We start from the raw sequence: 20469 nt of genomic DNA, 5'->3' as shown, positions 1-20469 counted from the left end.
CTATGGGGGAGGGCTGTCACCCCCCAGCTCTGGCCAGCCGCGGGGGTCGCATCTTGTGTGACCGACCTGTGGGTTGCCATGGCAACGTGCCCCCCCGCCCCGAGGCCCTCACACCAAGAACACAGGCCCTAACAGTTGTCCTTCCCTAGAGACAGAATGGATCCATAGGGAACTGATGTTAATTTTTACCATGTCACTTCCCCACCCCTACATTTTTTGGAAATAAAAGTAATTTTATTCTCATTTATTGCACGTTAATGCTGGGCGGGCTGTCGGGACCGAGGAAGGGGCTTTGTAGCCAGGGCACCAGGGAGGAGGAGACCCATGCTGGTAGAAGGCAGGCTTTTTGCTGTCCCCTCCGCAACTGCAGTCACCCTACCCCCATCCCTTGCTGCCTCTGCTCAGGAGAGAACTTCTCTCCCCTTCCCCTTCCCTGAAATGCATTCACACAAACCCAACCACACATGGCCACTGGAGCCAAAGGAGGCTTTCTGGAAGGTCTCTGCAGGGCAACAAGGAGGAGCACATTCCTGACCTCCCCATTCCCCATCTCTGTTCCTAGTTCCTCCTGGGACCAGCTGTCTGCTCACAATTTTCTGGTCAGTGCACAGAGCGCTGGGGGGGCAAAGAGACCCTCAGAAGGGGCTTTGGAAAGTCCTGGAGACCTATGCTTCCATCCTGTGGCCCCTGGGTCCAGCTCAGGGGCTCATTTGGTCCCCACAACCTGGGGAGATGCCCGTGCCGTCTCAGCCCAGGGCCGCCAGGTTCACAGGCGGCGGCAGACACTGAATCCTGGGTCTGTCCTACCGCCAAGCCTGGGCAAAGTCCACAGGGCTGTGCCAGGAGCACTGGTACTGTTTGCCTTCCACTGTACCAGAAGCCCACATGCTGCCCTGCTCCCCTGCCCCCGGGCTGGCTCGGCCAGCAGGTGAAGCCAGGTGTGCCAGCGAAGGGCCAAGGGGTTTGGCATAGCCAGCGCCTGGCCTTGTGTTTCCTCCCAGCAGGGCTGCGGAGGGCTCCGGGGTAGACCCTCGTGCCCCTCTTGCTTTCCCCGTGACCGCAGTATCGCGGGCAGGGACGGCCAGCTCTCCCAGGTAGGGTGGAGGTGGCTCCCCAGTGGGTGCAGGGACTCGGCAGTAGGACCCAGGTTTGCTGAGGGAGCCCTGAGCCAGGAGGCAGAGACCCACTGAGTGGCCTTGGGTGAGCCCCGTGCCCTGGCTCTCTGGGCCAGTCCCGCCATTCGTATAGCGAAGGTACTGGGCTGCCGTGAGGCTGTCACTCTCCACACCTGTGAGCCCTTGGCCTGGCCCTTCCAGGAGAGAGGTCTTCGAGGCTGGAAGACCACGAGGGACGCACCTTCCATCCTTCTTAACCTGTGCCTGTGTTCTGCCTCCTACCCGGGCAGGGCATGGCGCCTGGTCCCCCCGGGATGGGACATTACAGGCCGCGCCACCCCACCAGCTGTAAGTTCATCCCCCGTGCCAAGCAGGCTCCTGGGGACAGGGAGAGTGGTGGGAAGGACCAATGGGCTTGGTGGACGCTGTGGCTCTGAAGGCACCTGCTAAATCTTGGATCAGGTCAGTGGGCACTTGGATCTTCGCTGTGGCTTTTTGTGTTTTTTTGTTGTTGTTGTTTTAAGATTTTATTTATTTATTTGACAAGGCGAGAGAGCACAAGCAGGGGTAACAGTAGAGGGAGAGGGAGAAACAGGCTCCCCAGGGAGCCCGATGTGGGGACCCTGGGATCACGACCGAAGCTGAAGGCAGACGCTTAACCATCTGAGCCACCCAGGCGCCCCTCGCTGTGGCTTTGTGCTCAAGTATTATTACCCTGGCAGCACGAAGCTGGGGACACCCATAAAATGCTCTCTGCTTGTTTCTCCTGTCCCCAAACTCTGTGGAGGCTCTTGCCCAACACAGAATCATGGGTTTCCCCACCCTCGCAACCCCTCCCAAAGTCATGAGTCCCTGACATGGGAGGTCCTGAGTGATCACAAGACCCGAAGCTTCCATTCTCGGTGGAGGCTGGGACCAGATAGGCAAGGACTGGCCAGAGGCCACACGGTGGCAGCAGCTGGATCCCTGCTCCTCACCCGGCACTCTGCCTGGCCATCTCCTCCACTCCCTCAAGGCAAGGGCTGTTTCCCAGAACAAGACGTCCCCTGACACCATCATGTCAAATGTCAGGCCACTCCCAAGAGGCCCAGCAGATGGCCAGAGGGGGCAGAGATGGTGGAAGGAGTCCCTGGGAGGCTGAGAGCCCGCTCAGCTTGGTGGGTGGCCTGGGCACGTGCAGGGCGCTGGGCCCCGAGGAGGGGTTGGCCCAGCAGTCTGGGCTGTACGTGGACCTGGAGCCACAGCGGTGGTCAGTGCCCTGGCAAGTTCCTTAGGCGTCCAGTGGGCCACTCAGAAACCCTCTCGGTTCATTGGGAGGAGAGAGGAGGCCTTTGGTGACAAGGGGCAGGGTGGAGGTGGCAGCCCTCGGCTCCAGTTGCCTCTGGGAGTCACCAATCACTGCTCGGGAGATAGTGCCTTGGGCCAATCAGGACTCTTCAGCTGTCCCAGCTGCACCGTCCCTGGAGAGGTGCGTCCCTCTGGACAGGATGCAGCTTCTCACAAAGCCCCTGGTCTGACACCTGACATGGGAATGAGAAACTGTGCATCCCAGGAGTGCCTACGAGCACATCTGAAAAGACTGAGGCCCGAGGGAAGGCGTGGCCCGGGTCCAGGAACTTGGGGTTCTCTGAGCTGCATTTGACATTTCGAATCAGACTGGCCCAAGCATACACAACCGGCGGCCACCGAGCACGCTAGCATTTGAAGACCAAGTCTCCACTGCTCTCTGCCCTCATAAATATGTTTCTTTGGATGTTGAAGGCGTTTAGTTCTTTCTTCCAAATCACCTGGTTCAAGAATCCAGGAGAATTAGGGACAGGTCCCGAGAGCTTGGAAAGGGCCAAGCAGAATAGGCAGCCAGGTGCTCCCGGACCTGCCGCGGGTGGGGGTGGGGGGACCCTGTGAAAGATCTATGACCTGTCCTGTCACATAGGAGTTCATTCATAACCCGGACCAGCCACTTCCAACATCACGGGCAGGTCTGGTTCTTGTGAACGTCCCTTCCCACCATCTGCCCGGACTGCCCACGGGAGACTCTGTACGTGCTGGTTGACTGAAGGAACAAATCAGCAAGTCCTGGCTGCCCACAGCCGTTCTGCTTTTCCTCTGTGCCCAAGACTACGTGCAGACCAGCAAGCAGAGATCGCGGGTTTCTTGGAGGCTCCGCCAAGGCCCTTCCTTCTTTCCTTTTACACTCCTGGCCCACACTCCCTAGGTTTTTGTTCTGGGACTCCGGAAGAGACCTCCTGATAGAGAAGGGGAGCTCAGCTCAGGAGAGGGGTGATGACCTGTCCGCATGGGGGCCAGATGGGACAAGGGCAAAGACGACCCGCCAGTGAAGGAGACTTCCCCAAGTGTCCTCTGCGCAAGTCGCGAGGCAACCACCGATTTGCAGAGGAAGAGCGCACTCCCCGAGGCCACCATCAGGGGCAGCACGGAGCGTGGCCCGCCCCACCGCGGTTGCAGATGCTCTGGACGCCCCTAGGTGGCGTCGCAGGCTCAGCATTCCCTACCACGGGGATGTGCTGCCCCTACGTACAGGGTGTTAACATTTCCGGTAAGTGCCTGTGCATCAGAGCCACTGCAGGAAATGCACTGACTGCACAGGAGATAGAGGGACTGCTGTCAGGGCCCACATGGCACCCGGAGTCAGCAGGGTTTCCATAGGTGGCCACAGGAAGGGGGGTCTCCCAGCAGAGGGAACAGCCTGGGCAGGGGCCCTGAATGTGGGATCTGCTCTGGACATGTGGTCAGAGACAGCCACGGGCTTGTCCCAGGTCAGGGCAGGTGGGGCCCCAGGGTGTTGAAGTGTGTGCATGAAGTTTTAAAAAATTCTGAGCCCTGGGGCACCTGGGTGGCTCAGTCATTAAGCATCTGCCTTCGGCTCAGGTCATGATCCCAGGGTCCTGGGATCGAGCCCCGCATCGGGCTCCCTGCTTGGTGGGAAGCCTGCTTCTCCCTCTCCCACTCCCCCTGCTTGTGTTCCCTCTCTCACTGTGTCTCTCTCTGTCATATAAATAAATAAAATCTTAAAAAAAAAAAAATTCTGAGCCCTGTTGTTAAGCCCTATGCAAAGAACCTTCCACACAGCACCCCCTTTTTACCTTCCACCACCCTAGGAGGTCATACTACTGCTCAGAGAGGTTAAATAACTTCCCACAAGGTGATAACAGCCATGAGTCCCCGCGGAGGCAGGACCCCCATCCCCCCACCCCAGTTTTCCCCGACCAGAGAAGAGTGGGTGGGAGCCGCATGGAGGGGCTCGGGGTGGGGCGGGGTGGTCCTGGGAAAGGACTGGATAAGACCTCCAGGATGTGTGCCCCTTCTACTTCCTGAAGAGAACCCAGCCCACGGCAATGGCAGCCCCGACAAAGTGAGGGGCAATCCTGTGGCGGATGGGGGGACTTCGGCTCCCCCTCCAGAAAGGCCCTGAGAGAAATCCTAGCTCGGTGCTTCATTTTCTTTAAGCTGCTGACACCACGCAGGCACCAGGTCCCAGGAAGGCGTGCGAGAAGGCCCGTGTCCCCCTTCTTGGGGGCCACTGAGCGCAGTCAAGCTGCACCCCCACCAGCCTGATGCCAAGTGCAGGACCGGCAGGTGGCCCGAGGAGGCCGCTCATCACGGAGGCTGTGGGAGGCCAGTGCAGGTCCGGGTCATACTGACTTCGCTTCCTGTGCTCACGGGGCCCCTGTGGACATGACCTTCCGCCCTGAGCCCTGGTCTGCTGGGCCAGCCCCCCTCTCACTGTGTAGAGGACTCAGGTGAGGGGAGCCCAATGTGACTACCCAAAGTTGCTGGTGAGTGGGTAAGGAATAGGAAGGCCCAGGCCCACAGAGAGAGCTGAGCCTGGGGCAGCTGCTGGCTCCCCGACCCAGGGCAGAGGGGACCTCTGAAAGTCACCATTTATCCCCCTCACCCCCATCTCCCAGCACCCAAGGGCCCGAACTCCTCTCACGAAGTCTGCGGCAGACTCCAGCCCCAAGATTCTTGCAGATTCAATACTCCATCACAGATCTGGGTTTGTTTTTATATAAAAATAACAGTTTTCCCTAAATTTTTGCTCTAGGAAAACATGCCATGCTGTGTGGCTTTATGTACCATCCCCCAGCCCTGGTCCTGTTTGGCCAAGAGCCATGGCCTTAGGGCTGCCAAGCAGACAGGTGAGGGGGCTGAGGTGAAGACAGCAGATCCAGAAGGGTGGGCAGGGCCCCCTAGGCCAGGTGGGGAGGGGGGCAGGGGGGCGGAGGGGTCAAGCCTGCCTGGGCCAGCTTGGTGGCAGCCGGGGCCCTGCATGCTGCCCTCACTGGTGGAGGTAGGCTTCCAGCCAGACGTCGCCAGACTTCTTCAGGGATCTAGGAGGCAGAGATGGGGTGCATGTGTCAACTGCAAGATACTACCTCCTTCCCCCCAAGACAGTGAGGGTGAGTGGACTTGTCCCCATTCCTCTGGGGCAGGAGGCTGGCGTGGGGGTGGGGGTGGTGCAGAAGGGTCACTGGGAGAGGCCTTCGCACGGTTCCCTTGCCCCGGGTAGTCGCCCCCCCGCACACATGTCCCCATCTCTGCTCACGTGGCGCCTTGTCAACACCACCTACCCTGCCACCCTATTAAAAACGCAAGTCCTGCCTGGCTCTCCCAACCCCTTGCCCGCTCCCATTCTTAGGTTTCATGGTTTTGTTTTGCCAAAGCGTTAACCTCTCTTCCCACATCTTCTGTACTTATTTTAACTGCGTTCTTTTTCCCCTACTAGGATGTCAGCTCCAGGAAGGCAGGGATCTCGGCCTGTCCTGCTCATAGAAACTGATGCATCGACAGCCCTCAGGACAGGGCCTGGGCCCCCGACAGGTGCTCCCTAAGCCCGGCGGAATGAGAGAACCCTGGGAAAGGAGGGAGGGCACAGGCTGAAGACAGAAAGTTTGATCAGAAAGGCCTCGAGGGCGCCTGGGTGGCTCAGTTGGTTAAGCGACTGCCTTCGGCTCAGGTCATGATCCTGGAGTCCCGGGATCGAGTCCCACAGCAGGCTCCCTGCTCGGCAGGGAGTCTGCTTCTCCCTCTGACCCTCTTCCCTCTCGTGCTCTCTCTCATTCTCTCTCTCTCAAATAAATAAATAAAATCTTAAAAAAAAAAAAAAGAAAAGAAAGGCCTCGAGTGCCAGCTCTTGGAGAGGGACCCGTGTGGGCTCAGAGAGCCAGGTGCCCAGGAAGGGGCCCCAGGGGAGCCACCGTGCATGGAGGGCCCTTACCCAATGATGTCCACCAGGGCGGTGAGGAAGGGCTTCACCTCGTACTTGAGGCCATGCTTGGCACACAGTGCCTTGACCAGTGGGGCCACCCTGCGGTAGTTGTGCCTTGGCATCGTGGGGAAGAGGCTGGGGGGGAAGAGTGTGGGCTGGCACCTGAGGTGAGGGGGTGCCGGAGGGAGCCCCCACCCACCCATCACCTCCCGGGCCTCCAGGGAGTCCGGGGCTTATGTCTTGGCCTCCCCGGGGAAAGACTGGACACAGGGGCCCCTCGTCAGCCCCTGGGCTCAGGACTCACTCCCACCCCCATGGGGCCTCCAGGGCCCGCGCTCACTGGTGCTCAATCTGGAAGTTGAGGTGCCCGCTGAACCAGTCAGTGAAGAGCGAGGGCTCCACGTTGCAGGTGGCTGCCAGCTGCCAGGAACGGGTGGGGCACTGGTGAGACAGGTGGGCAAGGGGCCCGGACCTGGCAGCCCTGCCAGGGCCCCCATGCCCCCTAGCGGGGACGTGGCCCGGCGGCACCCCAGCGGCCCACCTGAGAGCTGGCCCAGTCCCGGTGCTTCTCATGGCCGATCTCCTTGGGGATGTGGTTCATCTGCGTGATCCACACGAACCAGTGGCTCTCCAGGACCCTGTGAGGGGAGGCTCAGGCACTGCCCGTGTCCAGCTCACCACTTGGATCAGACTGGGCCTCGGTTTCCTCATCTACGCCACGGGATTGCAGTAGCCCCTCCCCCGCTGGGCAAAGCAGGGGCCATTGCTCGGCGGAGCCCAGAGCAGCCCTGCTCGTGAGGGTGGCCATCCACGGGGCTGCTTGTAAGCCAGGCCACGTCCCCCAGACCCACTGTCCCTGGGATCCTGCCACTCATGTTCCTCAGCCACCCAGGGAGGCAGCCCTGCTGCCCCCATACTGCAGATGGGGACGTGGAGGCTCTGAGAGCGGAGGGCTGTGGTCGGGGTCCCCTGCTGCCTGTGTGTGGCCTCTCCAGCTCGCTGCCATTCCAAACCCGGCCGTACCTGACGGCAACGAAGAGGAGCAGGGCCCCAGGGAGGCCATAGAAGGGACTGTAGCACAGGAAGAAGCGCGAGTAGAAGCTGGCGGCCCAGAGCAAGTCCTGCGGAGGAGGGGAGAGGAGCACAGAGGCCCCGAGGCAGCCGGGAGCGGGAGCTGGGGTCATCCACCCCTCCTGCTGGCTGTGCCTCGGAGCCCTGCACGGGTCCCTGTCTGCCTCTGGGCCTCGGTTTTTCTCAGCAAGGTAAAGGGACAGGGTCCTTGCCTTGCCAGCCTCATGGGACTGACTCTGGAGGGGAAGTGCCATGGGGGGACCCCTCTGTGGGAGACAAATGCCTGGCAGAGTCGGCCCAGGGGATCCCCACCCCGCGGGAGGACACCCCGACTGGGAGAGACCCCCAACACACCCCGTGCACACTCATGCACACGCGCGCGCGCACACACACACACGTGTATCACAGCGTCCCGTGCACACCTGTTTGCATTCGTGGGCAGGGCTGCCCCCTCGTGCCCCACCTCCTGCTGCCACAGCTGGCTTCCCTAGGAGACCCGAGCAGAGCCCCCACTCACCGTCCACCGCATGCACACCAGCATGTAGGCCAGATTTTCCACTTCAAAGTTCACCAGGGTGAGCAGCGGCGGGCCGACTGCAAGGGGGCACAAGGGGGCTCAGGAGGAGCAGGGCTGGGGTACCAAGCAGGACAGGCTGAGGGTGGACATCCATGGGGCTTAGGGAGTTGGGGAGCGAGGAGCTGTTTTCCCGGGAACACCTGTGGGACCTGGTGCCGGTCCCCTCCAGCTGGGTGACCTCACATCACCCACAAGGCCTAGTCCACGAGGAGGACTCATCACCTTCCCTTGGCATCTGAGCCTTCTGCAGGCTGGGGCCAGCTTCCCACGTCCTGACCCTTAAACCCTCACCCTGGCCGCCCCAATGACTGTCCTAATGCTGTAGGGCTCCGGAGCCCCCTGGTGTGAGTGCAGGAAGGAACTCTGAACGCTTCGGGCAGGGCAGGGCCGTGGCGGCCTCTGGCGAGGGGACAGTCAGGCCTGGCTGCAGGCTGGGGTGACCGGGGCTGGGAGAGGCCTCCAGGTGCCGTATGGAGGCAGGTTTAACAAGTGGGCCCCTGTCCCGGGAGGCGGTGGCAACCCCTGTCCAGGGTTGGCAGGCACGGTCCCAGGCCCCACTGTGCCCCCACCTCCGAAGGACGCACGGACACTCACTGAGGAAGAAGTATAGGTGCTGGTGGTTGTAGGGTAAGTACCGGCGCTTCTTCTTGCCGTACTGTGGAGACAGCTGGGGCTGGGGAGAGCAGCCCGCCAGGCCCTGCTCCTCCCAGGTCGGTGCAGGGGTCTGGCTGGGGGCAAGGCAACCCTGGGTTCTGGCCATTGGTCCCATCCCCATCCCCCCAACAGGGTGGCAAGGAGGGAAGGGGAGCCCCTCGGGCGGGGGGCTAGGCCTGGAGTCAGGGGCGGGGGGAGCTGGGTCAAGGGCCAGGTCTGGGCTACAGCGAGGGACTCAGTGGCCACAGTCTCCCACCGCCCAATGAGCTGCATGCCCAGCCGAGTGAGTCCATATTCTCCCCCACACACCTCAATGGACGACTCCCCCAGGAGGAAGACGGGTGCCACGGTCACATCTGGGTCCTTGTGGAAGATGTTGGGCTTGGCGTGGTGCTGGAAATGGCGGAAGTTCCACCAGTGGGCTGAGAAGCCCTGTAGGGGTGAGAGGGGCTCTCAGGGCAGGGGCCAGGTCCGCCACCCCATGCCTGCACACTCGCACAGACCCGGCGAGACACCCCCAGCTCAGCCCCTGGCTCCCGACCACCCGCCTCCACCCTCACCTTCAGCTGCCCCATCACAAACTGCTGGGCCACGTGGTTCCACTGGGACTTCTTGAAGACCGAGATATGGCCCAGGTCATGCTGCAGACACCAGCACTGAGCCTGGGGGCAGGAGGAGGGTTAGGAGCTGGCGGGAGGGAACCACGGGGGGCCCAGCACTGGAGCCCCCAGGGAGACCTCCCAGGTCCCAGGGCACCCCCACAGCTAATGTTGTGTTTTAAGACCCTGTGTGCCATCTTCCTCTTTTTAACAGATGAGGACAACTGAGTTTCGGGAGGCCTAGGGGCTTGCAAGTCTGTCATGGAGCTCGTTTAAAATGCAGCTTGACCTACAGATACACGCCTTTTGGGAACCTCTGCTGCTCATTCATTCATTCGTTCATTCACCCAGCAAATATGTCCAGAGTGTCCTGGTGTGCCAGGCCCCGTATCTACTAGATAGTTCAGGTGGCGGCAAAACAGTGCTGGAGTCACCTGGGAGGTGGCCAAGACAAGGGCGGCAAGGGTGCTGGGCACCCAGCCTGGGCCGAAGAGGTAGATGAGGAGCCAAGCGAGCACCTCCATGGCCAGGATATGGCCCAGCAGGAGAGCGAAGAAGGCGGGCTTCGCCTCAAACAGCTCCATGTCCTCAGCCACCTGGCGCAGGGCGCGGAAGTCCTCGACCAGCTGGGCCTGCCACGGTGGAAGGGCTGGTCGGCTACAGAAGCAAGCTCCCAGTGGTCCCCAGGAGCCCCCAACAGTGACCCATGCCTCAGCCAGTCCCAGTGTGAGACCCCGGGGGTGCAGCTGGAGGGACGGAGGGGCGAGAGCACCAGCCTGGGGTCTGAGCCGGGGAGCTGGCCGGTGGCAAAGCCTCGCCCCACAAAAGGTATGGGGCACATGAGAAGCAGAGAAAGCCAGAGCGGGGCGAACCCTTACAGCCCAGTGCGTCCAAACTCTCAGTGTAGATGGGGATACTGGGCCCAGAGCAGGAAACACCAGCAAATGCTGCTGGCTCAGCCAGCCCCGCAGCCCCGGGTTCCTGCACGTGTCCCCCTAGCTCCACCTTCAGCTACCTGCCCAGGGAGGGATGGTAAACCCAGCCTGGGCCCCTGGGGGCAATGTGGACGGAGTTGCTCCTGGCGATGCCCCCCCCCAGCTCCCCCCTCCCCCCAGCTCACGTCCTGGGCTCCATCCTGACTAGGCTCCTCCGGGGCCAGCTCTCCAATCAGCAGGGGCTGCAGGAACCTGCGCACGAAATTGAGGTCCTGGTGGAAGGCGTGGAAGGCATCCTGAAGGAGAGCCAACAGTCAGGGGGACAGACAGACAGACAGCCGCGGCGGCCCCCAGAGGCAGCAGGCAGACAAGGCAGGGGGAGGACCGTGGATGGCAGTGCGGGGCTCCGATGGATGGAGACGCAGCTGTTTTGTGGTCACATAAATAGGGCCAAATAGGTTGACCTTGCCCACTGGCCTGGCTGGGTCCTCCCCAGGCCCTGGGCGTCCTGCTGGAAACGCCTCACCTGCCGGGCCCCAGCTGCTTCCGCCAGCGGGCGGCTGGGGGGGGGGGGTGTCCAAAAATCAGGCAAGGGCCACACAGACTGAGTTCTTAGGCTTGCAAGGGAGACACTGAAAAGTTAAACACATTTGATTTTAAAAACAGAGGGGGAAAATACCACTTTTTTTAAAAAAGCAAATGAAGTAAGTATTGCACATTCCCGTGATTCTGTAACAGCTGGGGGTGGGGTGCAAGGCAACAGGGGTTAGAGGGCCAAAGCCAAAGTGCTAGGGCCCAGGACCAGTGAGGAAGCCGGCCCAGGCAGCTCTGAAATGTGAGCAAACTGGGCTCCCTTAGTCTTGCTGATCAAGTCCTGGTGCCACGGGCTCGTTGTTCTTCCCAGTTCTTCACTGGATCTTTATCCCTGGACTTTCAGAGGCTCTCTCTGAAGAAACTAGCCCTCGCCACCCAGCTGCCCTGACCAGGGACTGCGGTGAGAGGCTGTCCCGGCGGGCCTGGGGAAGGGGACCGCTGGCTGCCAAAGGAAACAGCTTTGAAGGAGGCTGAGAACACACCCGGCCTCCTATTGTTCCCTTGCTAACAAGCCTTCCAGCTTCTGGGGGATGTTCAAACGGACAGCTGGGCCCCTATACTTGCTACTGGACATCCCACGCGGTCCTGGGGGGAGGAAGCACTGCAGGCCCCTCCAGCCCCCACTTAGAGGCCACACCTGCAGGATCCCCCCAAGGGGTCCCTTTTCCTTTTGTGTGCTCTCTTGCTGGCCCGGAGCAGCCTAGAGACGGGATCGGGGCGGGGGGGGGGGGGTTGCTGGGAGGGTGAAGCTTCTGCAATAACCTAGGCCCTGGGGAAGGTGATGTGGGGGCCCTTTCCTGAGCTCCTAAGAGGGGAGACGGCCTCCCCCTCTCTGGGGTGACCTTGACTTGGGAGAGAGAAGGTGGAGGGGAGACTGGCCCCACAGGAAGCTGCGTGGCCCGGGCCTCCTGGGGAGCCGGGAGGGAAGACAGCTCTGGGGCTCCGGCTGACCCCACTTGCTGTGACCTTGAGCGAGTCTGTCCTCCTGCTGGGACCAGGCAGAAGAGGGCAAGACTCCAGCACCTTTCTGGCTCTGGACTCAGAGCATTAACTTTTTTTGTTTTCTTAATTTACTCTTTTAACCATTTTGAAGTATTCAGTTCAGTGGCATCAAGTGCATTCACACTGCTGGGCGACCACCGCCACAACCCACCTCCGCAACTTTTTCAATCTCTGCCCCCACGAAACACTGACTGCCCCCCCTCCCCAGCCCCCGGCAACCACCCCTCTACTGTCTCTAGGAATTCGACTACTCTAGGGGCCTGTGATAAGAGGAATCAAACATATTTGTCCTTTTGTGACTAACTTGTCACTCAGCATCTTGTCCTCAAACTTCAGCCATGTTGTAGCAGGTGGTAGGATTTCCCTCCTTTCGAAGGCTGATGAGCACTGACTCTGATTCCTGCTTGCTTCCTCTAAAACTCCCCTGGCAGCACAGAGCTCCCCGGCCCCAGGATTTCTTCCCTCCTCTTCCAGCCCTTCTCCCCCAGCCTCTGTGTTCTGGGGCCACCCTGGCGCCCAGCAGACCCCCAGATGCTCCAGGGCCGTGCTCCGGAGCCGGGCTGCTGCAGGAGCAGGCCAGCCTCCTGGACTCTTTCCCTGGGTCCCAATTCGCCCAGGCCAGGCCTGGGGATGCACCGAGGCAGAGGGCCACCTGAGGGACTTCCGGCCAGGTTTATCCCCTGGCGTGACAAGGGGAAGTGCGAGTCCCCAAAGGGCCGGTGAGAAAATCCCACAGCTCACAGACAAGGCGCCGGCTGATGAGAGGGGATGGGCAGGGCCGTGGCAGGTCCTTGGAAAGTAGGTGGGCACCGCTGAGCCTCTTCTTCTTCTTCTTCTTTTTTAAGATTTTATTTATTTATTTGCGAGAGAGAGAGGAGAAAGAATCTGAAGCCAACTCCGAACTGAGTGTGGAGCCCGATGCCGGGCTCAATCCCACAACCATGAGATCATGACCTGAGCCGAAACCAAGAGTCGGACGCCCAACAGACTGAGCTGCCCAGGTGCCCCGAGCCTGTTTCTTTTCATGCTCTCAGTCCCAACAAGGTGCACTGCTGGCCTCAGACCAAAACCTGATGCACCAGCAAACAGCTTTTGCTGGAAAACTCGCCAGGGCCATGTGACCAGATCCTCTCTGGGCCACTGCTTAAGAACCCAGGGGCTGGGCAGAAGACTCAGGGAGGTTAAGCCACTGACCAAGGTCACACAGCTCCATTTGATGGAGATTAGACCAGAACCCAGTCTGACTGTAAAACTGTGCTCGGGGCGCACTCAGCCGTAGCCCCAGGGTGACCACTCCTGGGCCAGAGAGGAGGCAGTGGGTCTCCTGGGCAGGGGGTGGAACGTGGCCCTCACCACGAAGCTGGCCACCATCCCACAGAGCCAAGGACCTGGCTGCTCGGAGCCTGGACTGTGAGGCACAGGAGGGGGGTCCCGGCGTTTCTCGGGCTGCACTGCCTGAGGAGACCCCACCCTCACCTACCCCTGGTGCACCTGGAAACATCCTACAGTCCTCCCCCACCTAATGTGCCAAGGGTGTCACTCCAGGTCTCTCCCGCGGGCCTGGAACAGAGCTGGGCGAGGCTGCTAGCGGCAGTGACAGGCTCCGTCCACAGGGCTGTCCCCAGGGCCTGGCAGAGCCGGGGCTGGAGAGCAGTTGTAAGAGGACAAGAGCCAACCCTCCACAGCCCGCAAGGCAGGGTTACGTAAGAACCATTTTACTGGACCGGAGGCTCAGCATGGTAGGGGCACCCGCCCAGGCCACAGTTTGTCATGGCAGGGCGGGGGTTTGAACCCAAGTAGCTCTGGGATGTCCATGCCCTCCCAGCCCTGCCTTGGCTCCCGGAGGGGCTCCTGCCCTGCCCCACAGCCCCTCGTGAGCCCCGAGTAGCAGCCAGCTAAGGGGCGGGAGTGGGGGGCTCTGCGCCAGCCTGCTGGGGACGGCATCTGAGCAGCATTACGAGCCGAGCTGGGGAGGACAAGATCGCACGTCCCTCCATTTCGTATTTCCTCAGTAGGACGGCAGAAACCACCGACGCCCGTCTCCGGGGCTGCCGGGAGGACGGAGTCAGTGCAGGCCCTTACAAGGGCCTGGCGTTCGGCTCTGGCGGAGCACCCCGCTGGCCCAACGTGCCCCTCTCCCGAGTCCGCTGGGGTTTAGTGGCCTCCAAGGGCGGGCCTGTGGGCGTCGAGGTAGGAGAGTGGCGTGCACCCTGCCAGCTGGAAGCTGGGGAACAGGGACACAGTGGGGACGGGCAAGCATTCCTGGTCACTCCCCGAAGGATCGGGAATGTTCCAGATCAGGAAGGGAATGGAGCAGGGCTGCTGGGGGCTCAGGTGGTCTGGGTCTGTCCTTGCGGCCTCCTTAAGCCTCTGTTGAGTTGTGACAATGGGGGGGGGGTAAGCCTCAGGGGATACCCCGGCAATCCCTCCGTCTGTCCCTCTCCCGGGTGGGAAGGTAAAGGAGGCCCTCATGCCCAGCACGCATGCTCCTTCCCATCCCCCGACCCCAGCACTCCTTATCGGAACCTGTGGGGAAGTAGTATCAGGGTCCCCGTTTTACAGACGAGGACACGAAGACACAGAGGCCAAAGGGCACCGAACTCTGAACACGGCCCATCCACCTCCCACCTGTGCAGGCCAGCCCAGCGCAAGGACAGACCCTCCCAGAGAGACGCTCCCGGTGCCCCTGGTGATGGGCCGGTACCCACATTAGGGTTCCACCCAGCACCCTTGGCTTCACAAGTGTCAGGCACCCCAAAGGGGCCAGGCCGTCTGACACGTGGTCCTTTCTCCACCACCACCACTCTCCCACTCTGGCTCTTCCTAGCTGTTTCGTGGGAAACCACAACGCTTGGGTGCCCTCGGCAAGAAAAGCAGAGGGCCGCCAGGGTGCTGGGGCCACCAGCGTCCCTACATCTGCACTGTGTTCCTGCCCAGCACTCCCCCAGGGCAGGAGTCTGGCACTACAACTACCCTGGGAAGGAGCCTGAGTGGGTGGGGACCCTGCAGAAACCACCCACGGAGCCCAGGGAGGTCACACTCCATGGAGAGTGCTGTCAGGCAGCCGGGTTATGCGGGCAGCCAGCGTGGTGGGTGGGAAGAACGTGGGCTCTGGAACCAGGTCCCCTGCGTTCCTGGCCAGCCCCCTCTGACCAGCCCCCCTTCCTCCAGAGCCTCCCATCTGCCCCACCTCCCCCCAGCTCCGACCTAGACACAAACCCCACTCTCCAAGCCCGAGGACAAAGGCCCTGCCCTTTGAGGGCCCCAAGAAAGTCCCTTCATGTCACCCACATTCAGCCTGTCTCCTCATCTGCAAAATGGGCCAACACTCATACCTGCCTTCAGTGCGTTGTTGTCTGAACACCCCCTGAAGCTAACTCCTAATACCACCCCCCTGGTGCACCTGGGCCCCGAGCAGCTCCTGCCTTCTGCCCTGGCCATGCCTGCCCTTCAGAGCCCAGGTGAATGGTCACCTCTTCTGAGTGACCTCACCTGGGAGACGGTAGGTCCCCACCGTCTCCTCCCTTAGCCTCCTGCCCTTCTCCTGGAGGGCTCTGCCTTCCCCTTCACATTAAGGATCCTTTCAAAGGTATCTCAGATTGCCCTGGCTTCCCTGCTCTGCCCTCCAAGATCCCCTTAGAATAAAACCAAAGTTCTGCTTTCAGGGACACGGAAGCCCAGTGGGAGCCAGCTCCCCGTGACCTCTGGACCTCACTGCCTGCCCCTCTCCCCACTACTGCACTCCAGCCCCGCCGATATCCTTGCTGTTTCTTGAGTACCTTCCCACCTCTGAGTCTCTGCTCTAGCTCAACCCTCTGCCAAGGAACTTTGTCCTTGCAATGTTTTGTTCGGCTGTATCTTCAGAGGTTAGAACAGAGTTTGGTGGATACAGTATGCTCACTGAATATCTATCTGCTGGTGGGTTTAATGATTCAGTAAGTGAAGAATGAATGAATGGAAAAAACCCAGTTAAGCCACAGGGCAGCATGTTTAAGAGGATGGGCTATGGATTCACATCTCAGACCCTGCCACTTAATTTCAAGTCACTTTCCTTTTTTGAGCTGTAAAGTGGGAAAATCACTAATAGTACCCACCTCATAGGGGTATCCTGAGGATTAGAAGAGTATCTATAAATCAAACGTTGAATTTGGAGCCCAGCACATAGTAGGTACTCAGTGCCCAGCCCTGGTATACTTCTGACCAGCCAACAGCCGGGCCTCACCCTTCCCTGGCTGGCTCAGCTAGTCTCAAGCCGGGTTATGCGGGCAGCCAGCATAGGCAAACCTGGCTCAGGGCCCAGAGCACTCTCCCCAGGGTACCCAGCTTTGTATCCCAGGATGGCCACAGGCTGACTTCATGGCACAGGAACTCTGGGAATTTCCTGGCAGGAAGGCTTCTGTTGCCTGGACATGAGAACAGCTGATGAGCGGCTGGGGCTAAATGAGGGTTGGGGAGGGAAGACAGCTCTAGCACAACAGCTGCCCCACCCCTACCTGTGCTCCAGGGCCTGGAATGGGGTGCCTGGGGCCTGGACTCGACCACACACACCATCTGTCATCTGTGCTGTGGGCCTATCAGAGACAAACGTTGGGGTCCCCCACCCCCCAGCCACCTCAGAACCCCTTTGGCCCGAACAGACCAGGTATTTCTGGCAACTTCAGCCCAGTGTTTGCAGCCCTGAGGAAGCTCAGACGGCCCCAGTGCAACTCCTTCCCATTCCAGACCTGGATAGAACGAGACAAGGCCACCCAGCCCAGGGGCGGCTATGCCCTGGCTAGTCCACTGCCCTGTGTGGTTTGCAGGGCACAACTCATGCTTACCAGCCAGCCACACGTACCAACCAGGAGCCACTGTGTGGCAGCCCCAGGGCCACAAAGTTGAGAAGGCACGGTCCTGCCCGCAGGCGGCTCACGGTCTGGCTCAGCTCTCCCCACTTTACAGATGAAGAAACTGAGGCTCAGAGGAGTAACACCTGGTTCAAGGTCACTCAAAGTCTCCAGTGGCAGAGCCAGGACCCAGCCCCAAGGAGCAGACAGACTGCTTTTTGGAAATGGGAAACAGAGCTTACTGGAGATGAACCAATGTGAAATCCGTCAGATGGAGGTCTCGGGGTCAAGTGCTAACTGTATGATGGGGTTCCCATGTGGGAGGCCCCCAGCACCAGCCTGGGCACCAAGCAGGAGCAAGTAATTGAGAAATGCTCTATGTCATCCTTCCCCTCTCCTGCCTCCATCCTGCCCCTCAGCTCCAAGGTTGGGGTGGCCTTGAGGGTGGTCAGGGTCGTGGCACCTCACCCCCCCAACCCCCAAGCAGAAATGCACACACGTACGACCACGCACACAAATGTGTGCAGCACACACGCATACAGGCCTGTGTGTGGTCACACACTTATTAGCCCCCAGTCATCTTCAACTCCACGGCCACCACCTGGCCCATGGACAAGGCTTTCTGTCACATTCTAGACTTTCAGGAGGCTTCTGACTCTAAACCCTCAGCTTCTTAGGGTAGAAATGGGGAAGAAAGACCTTTTCCCTTAAGAGTTCATGGAGATGGCCCAACCCGGCAGCCCTGGTGAACAGGGACACTGACCTCCTGGGACAGAACACGACTTCTGCTGCTGCTTAAAGTTCTGCCAGTTAGGGATTCATCTCCTGATATCTTGAAGACTCCTGGTACTCAGGGTGGCCAACCCAGATTTTTAGACGGTCAAGGCAGAGCATCGTGGCCTCAACTTGTCGTCTCCAGATGGGGGACTGCTGGACTCCAGCCAGACAGTCCCAGGGGACCAGGCCACATCTCTCCTTGGCAAGACATGTCTAGACATGGGCTGGGAAGGGGAAGTCGGGGTCCCCCAGCGCCAGCCTATCCCTGGGGTGACCCTGCTTCCCGAGGAGGCCCACCCAGCCTGGCTGGCAAAGTTCTCCCACGTGTAGCTGCCAGCCCAGGAGAGGTGAGTCACTGCCCCTCAGAGCAGTTTACAGTGGCTCTTGCGAAAGCCACAGACCTCTGGGCCCTGCCCAGGCTTTGCTGCCCAGACTCCAGCGTCTGGTGGCACATCCCTGCCAGTCTCCCGGGGGACCCCACCCTACCCCTGGCACTCAGCAAAAGGAACCTGGCCTGGGGGACCCAGAACTGAGAGGAGAAGCTCAGGACACAAGGAGGGCTCCTTGAGCATGACACACCCACCTCTGAGAGCCCCTTACTCCTGCACAGACCCGCTCTAGCCCGGCCCGGCCCTGTGGCCCGTTGTGCAGGTCCTCCATGCAGAGACCTGGCCTCCTTACTCCACATCGGGGCCCTGGCTTGTCCATCCCAATCCTGGGTCCCGGACCAGGAGATCAAAGGTCAGCGAAGAGTAGAAAGGATGCCAGACCCCACAAGTAGAGAGGGTCCCAGTGCCCATGACCAGGCCCCAGCCAGCGCCAGGCTCCACCCGGCCAGCGGTGGGCTTCCTTACCGTGGCGTCCTCCGCGCCGTGGTGGCCAATAAGGCGGCTGCCCCCCGGGTGCCGCTGTGCCCAGCGGCTGATGTCGTAGACGCGACGCTCGATGACCAGCCACTTGTCGCCCGGCAGGTTGTGCTGGCGGATCTGCTCCCAGCGGAAGGTGGGCAGCGGCGCCCCCGGCTGCGCGGGCGCCTCGCCGGGCTCCCCGACGCCGCCCATGGCTGCGTGCGAAAGCCCTCGGGCCGCCGGTACCTTGGCGAGGTCCGCCAGAGACCCCAAGGGGAGCGAGTCGCGGCCCCGGGGGCGTCCTCCACCGCCACCGGCTCCTCCGCGGCCCCGCCCTGCCGCTGCGGCCGCCGTATGAGCGTGCGCCTCCCCAGCTCCCGGCGCAGGGAACTTTTCCCTCCCTTATAACAGCGCTGACAGCGCCCGCCTCGCCTCCTCCCCTCGCCCGGCCCCGCCGGCCCGCCCCGCGCCCGCTCCAATCCCCGCACGGCGCCTCGGCCTCCATTGGCTGCGCCGCGCTCGGGCCGGCGAGGGCGGTGTCCGGGCGGGCCCACCCCGCCCGCGGGGGCCGCGGCCACCAAGCCGGGCGCTGCCCGGCTCCCGGCTCCCGGCTCCCGGCTCCCGGCTCCCGGCTCGCGGCGCCCGGCGGGCGGGGTGGGGGGTACGGGGGAGGGACGGGGACTTTACACCCTTGACCGGTGCGGCCTTGCCCTCGGGGCCCAGGTCTGCGCCAGCGGGGCTTGGAACCACAGTCTGCGCACACGGGGCTTCCAGCCATGCGTCCTGGAACGTTCAGTCTTGAGCGCACGGAGGTGGGAACGCTGCCTCGGGGTGACTGTAAACAGCTTTCAAACAATCGGCCCCGAGCGTCCGCGCAGCGAGGCCGCCGTCGGGGCTGAGCGACCGGCCGCGTCAACCGGCCCGGCGTGGGGCGGTCTGCGGGGGGGAGGTGGGGGGGCGGGGCGGGGCGTGGTCTTCCTGCCGCTGGGGCTGCAGGGTGGGGATGTGGAAAGGGGTTCAGGAGCACCGGCATCGGTAGCGGGGCGCTGTCATTCACTGGCTGCTCTGCCTGTTACAGCACCTCCCCATTTTTACTTAAATAAATGCATCCCTTTTGAGAGTGTAAGGTACTCCCCAAACTACTTTTTGTGTGTTTTTGAGATAGACACCTGTTCCTAGAAGCGAGGCGTTCACACTCGACATGAAATGCAATCAGGCCAAGGTTATGCTGCGGGCCAGCGGGGGTATGAAACTCGAGCACAGCAGGATCCCCGGAGAGCCTGTTAAGGCAGGACCGCTGCGCTCCCCACCCGGGTGGGATTCAGCAGCGGTGGTTTGGGGGCGGAGTATTGCATTTGGAACAGGTTCGCAGGGGGGTGATGCTGCTGCGCTGGTTCAGGGAATGCACTTGGAGAACACGAAGTATATTTCTCCGATATGCTAACCTTTTATCTTGGTTTAACAATTTGTAGGAAATCACTAAAGCTAGTATTTGTGGGGGCAGGAGGGCCAGGGCGCCAGGAAGGGCTGAAGGGGCTTCTGGGTTCTCCTTGGTACCAAGAGACCTCTATTTGGTTGCCAAGACAACCGTTAAGGCCTTGCCGCACCATGGCCCTGGGCTGCCTGAGCACTGAGGTGTCCTTGAACCCCCAGCCTGAGCATGTGTGTTGGGGGGGTGGGGGGCAGCAGAGGTGTGTGTGGCTGGCGGCTGAGGTGGGCGGTGACTGCAGATACCCCTGCTGCCACCATGTTTGCAGGTGAGCTCAAGGAGAGGGGGCAGGCTCTTACAGGAACTGAACCTCCTGCCCCAATCTCCAGCCCCTCCACAAGGGGCGTGGCCTCCACCCCAGCTTCAAGCAGCCCTCAGGGTTCAGATGCTGACCCCTGCGGCCTTCCCTGGGCCCCGACCTGGTCTCAGCCACACGCAAGGCCGCTGGGGGACTGGAGTGGGTCAGAGCCTCCACTTGCCCCAGCTGCTCCCAGACAGATGAGGAAAATGAAGGCCTGCACAGGGTCCCCCAGGCCATAAAGCAAGGACAGGGCTCTGGGCGGTGCCGCCCCTCCAGCCACTTGATCCTGGCAAGGAGAGAGTGGTGGTCAAGGTCTCCTGACGCCTGTCATCGTGTTCCTGTTAAGTCCTGAACTGTGTGTCTCTTTCTCAGAGTGGAACCAACAGCTGCGCACACGATTTCTCTGCAGGCCTCGGGGCCTTCCATAGGTGGCTTTACCCCTCCAGGCTTC

The 20469-nt window shown here is 61.1% G+C and overlaps 1 protein-coding gene across 1 annotated transcript; it reads right to left on the bottom strand.

The window, feature by feature from the left end:
* Positions 1 to 5415: 5415 nt before the first annotated feature.
* FADS3 (fatty acid desaturase 3) lies at positions 5416 to 18441 on the bottom strand. The gene is made up of 12 exons (XM_028118418.2): positions 18235 to 18441; positions 10367 to 10477; positions 9681 to 9878; positions 9208 to 9309; positions 8957 to 9079; positions 8588 to 8648; positions 7934 to 8010; positions 7369 to 7466; positions 6887 to 6983; positions 6686 to 6765; positions 6355 to 6480; positions 5416 to 5467 (listed from the first exon to the last, which is right to left on the bottom strand). Exons 1-12 carry the CDS (start codon positions 18439 to 18441, stop codon positions 5416 to 5418), a joined length of 1332 nt encoding a protein of 443 aa, XP_027974219.1.
* Positions 18442 to 20469: the final 2028 nt, after the last annotated feature.

This window comes from Eumetopias jubatus, unplaced genomic scaffold, assembly GCF_037043125.1.
Source record: "Eumetopias jubatus isolate StellerSeaLion01/CBP00866 unplaced genomic scaffold, mEumJub1_p1.0 scaffold_13, whole genome shotgun sequence".
NCBI classification, from domain to species: Eukaryota; Metazoa; Chordata; class Mammalia; order Carnivora; family Otariidae; genus Eumetopias; species Eumetopias jubatus.
Note: the sequence above shows the minus strand (reverse complement) of the source record. Positions and strands in the feature narration are given on the sequence as shown.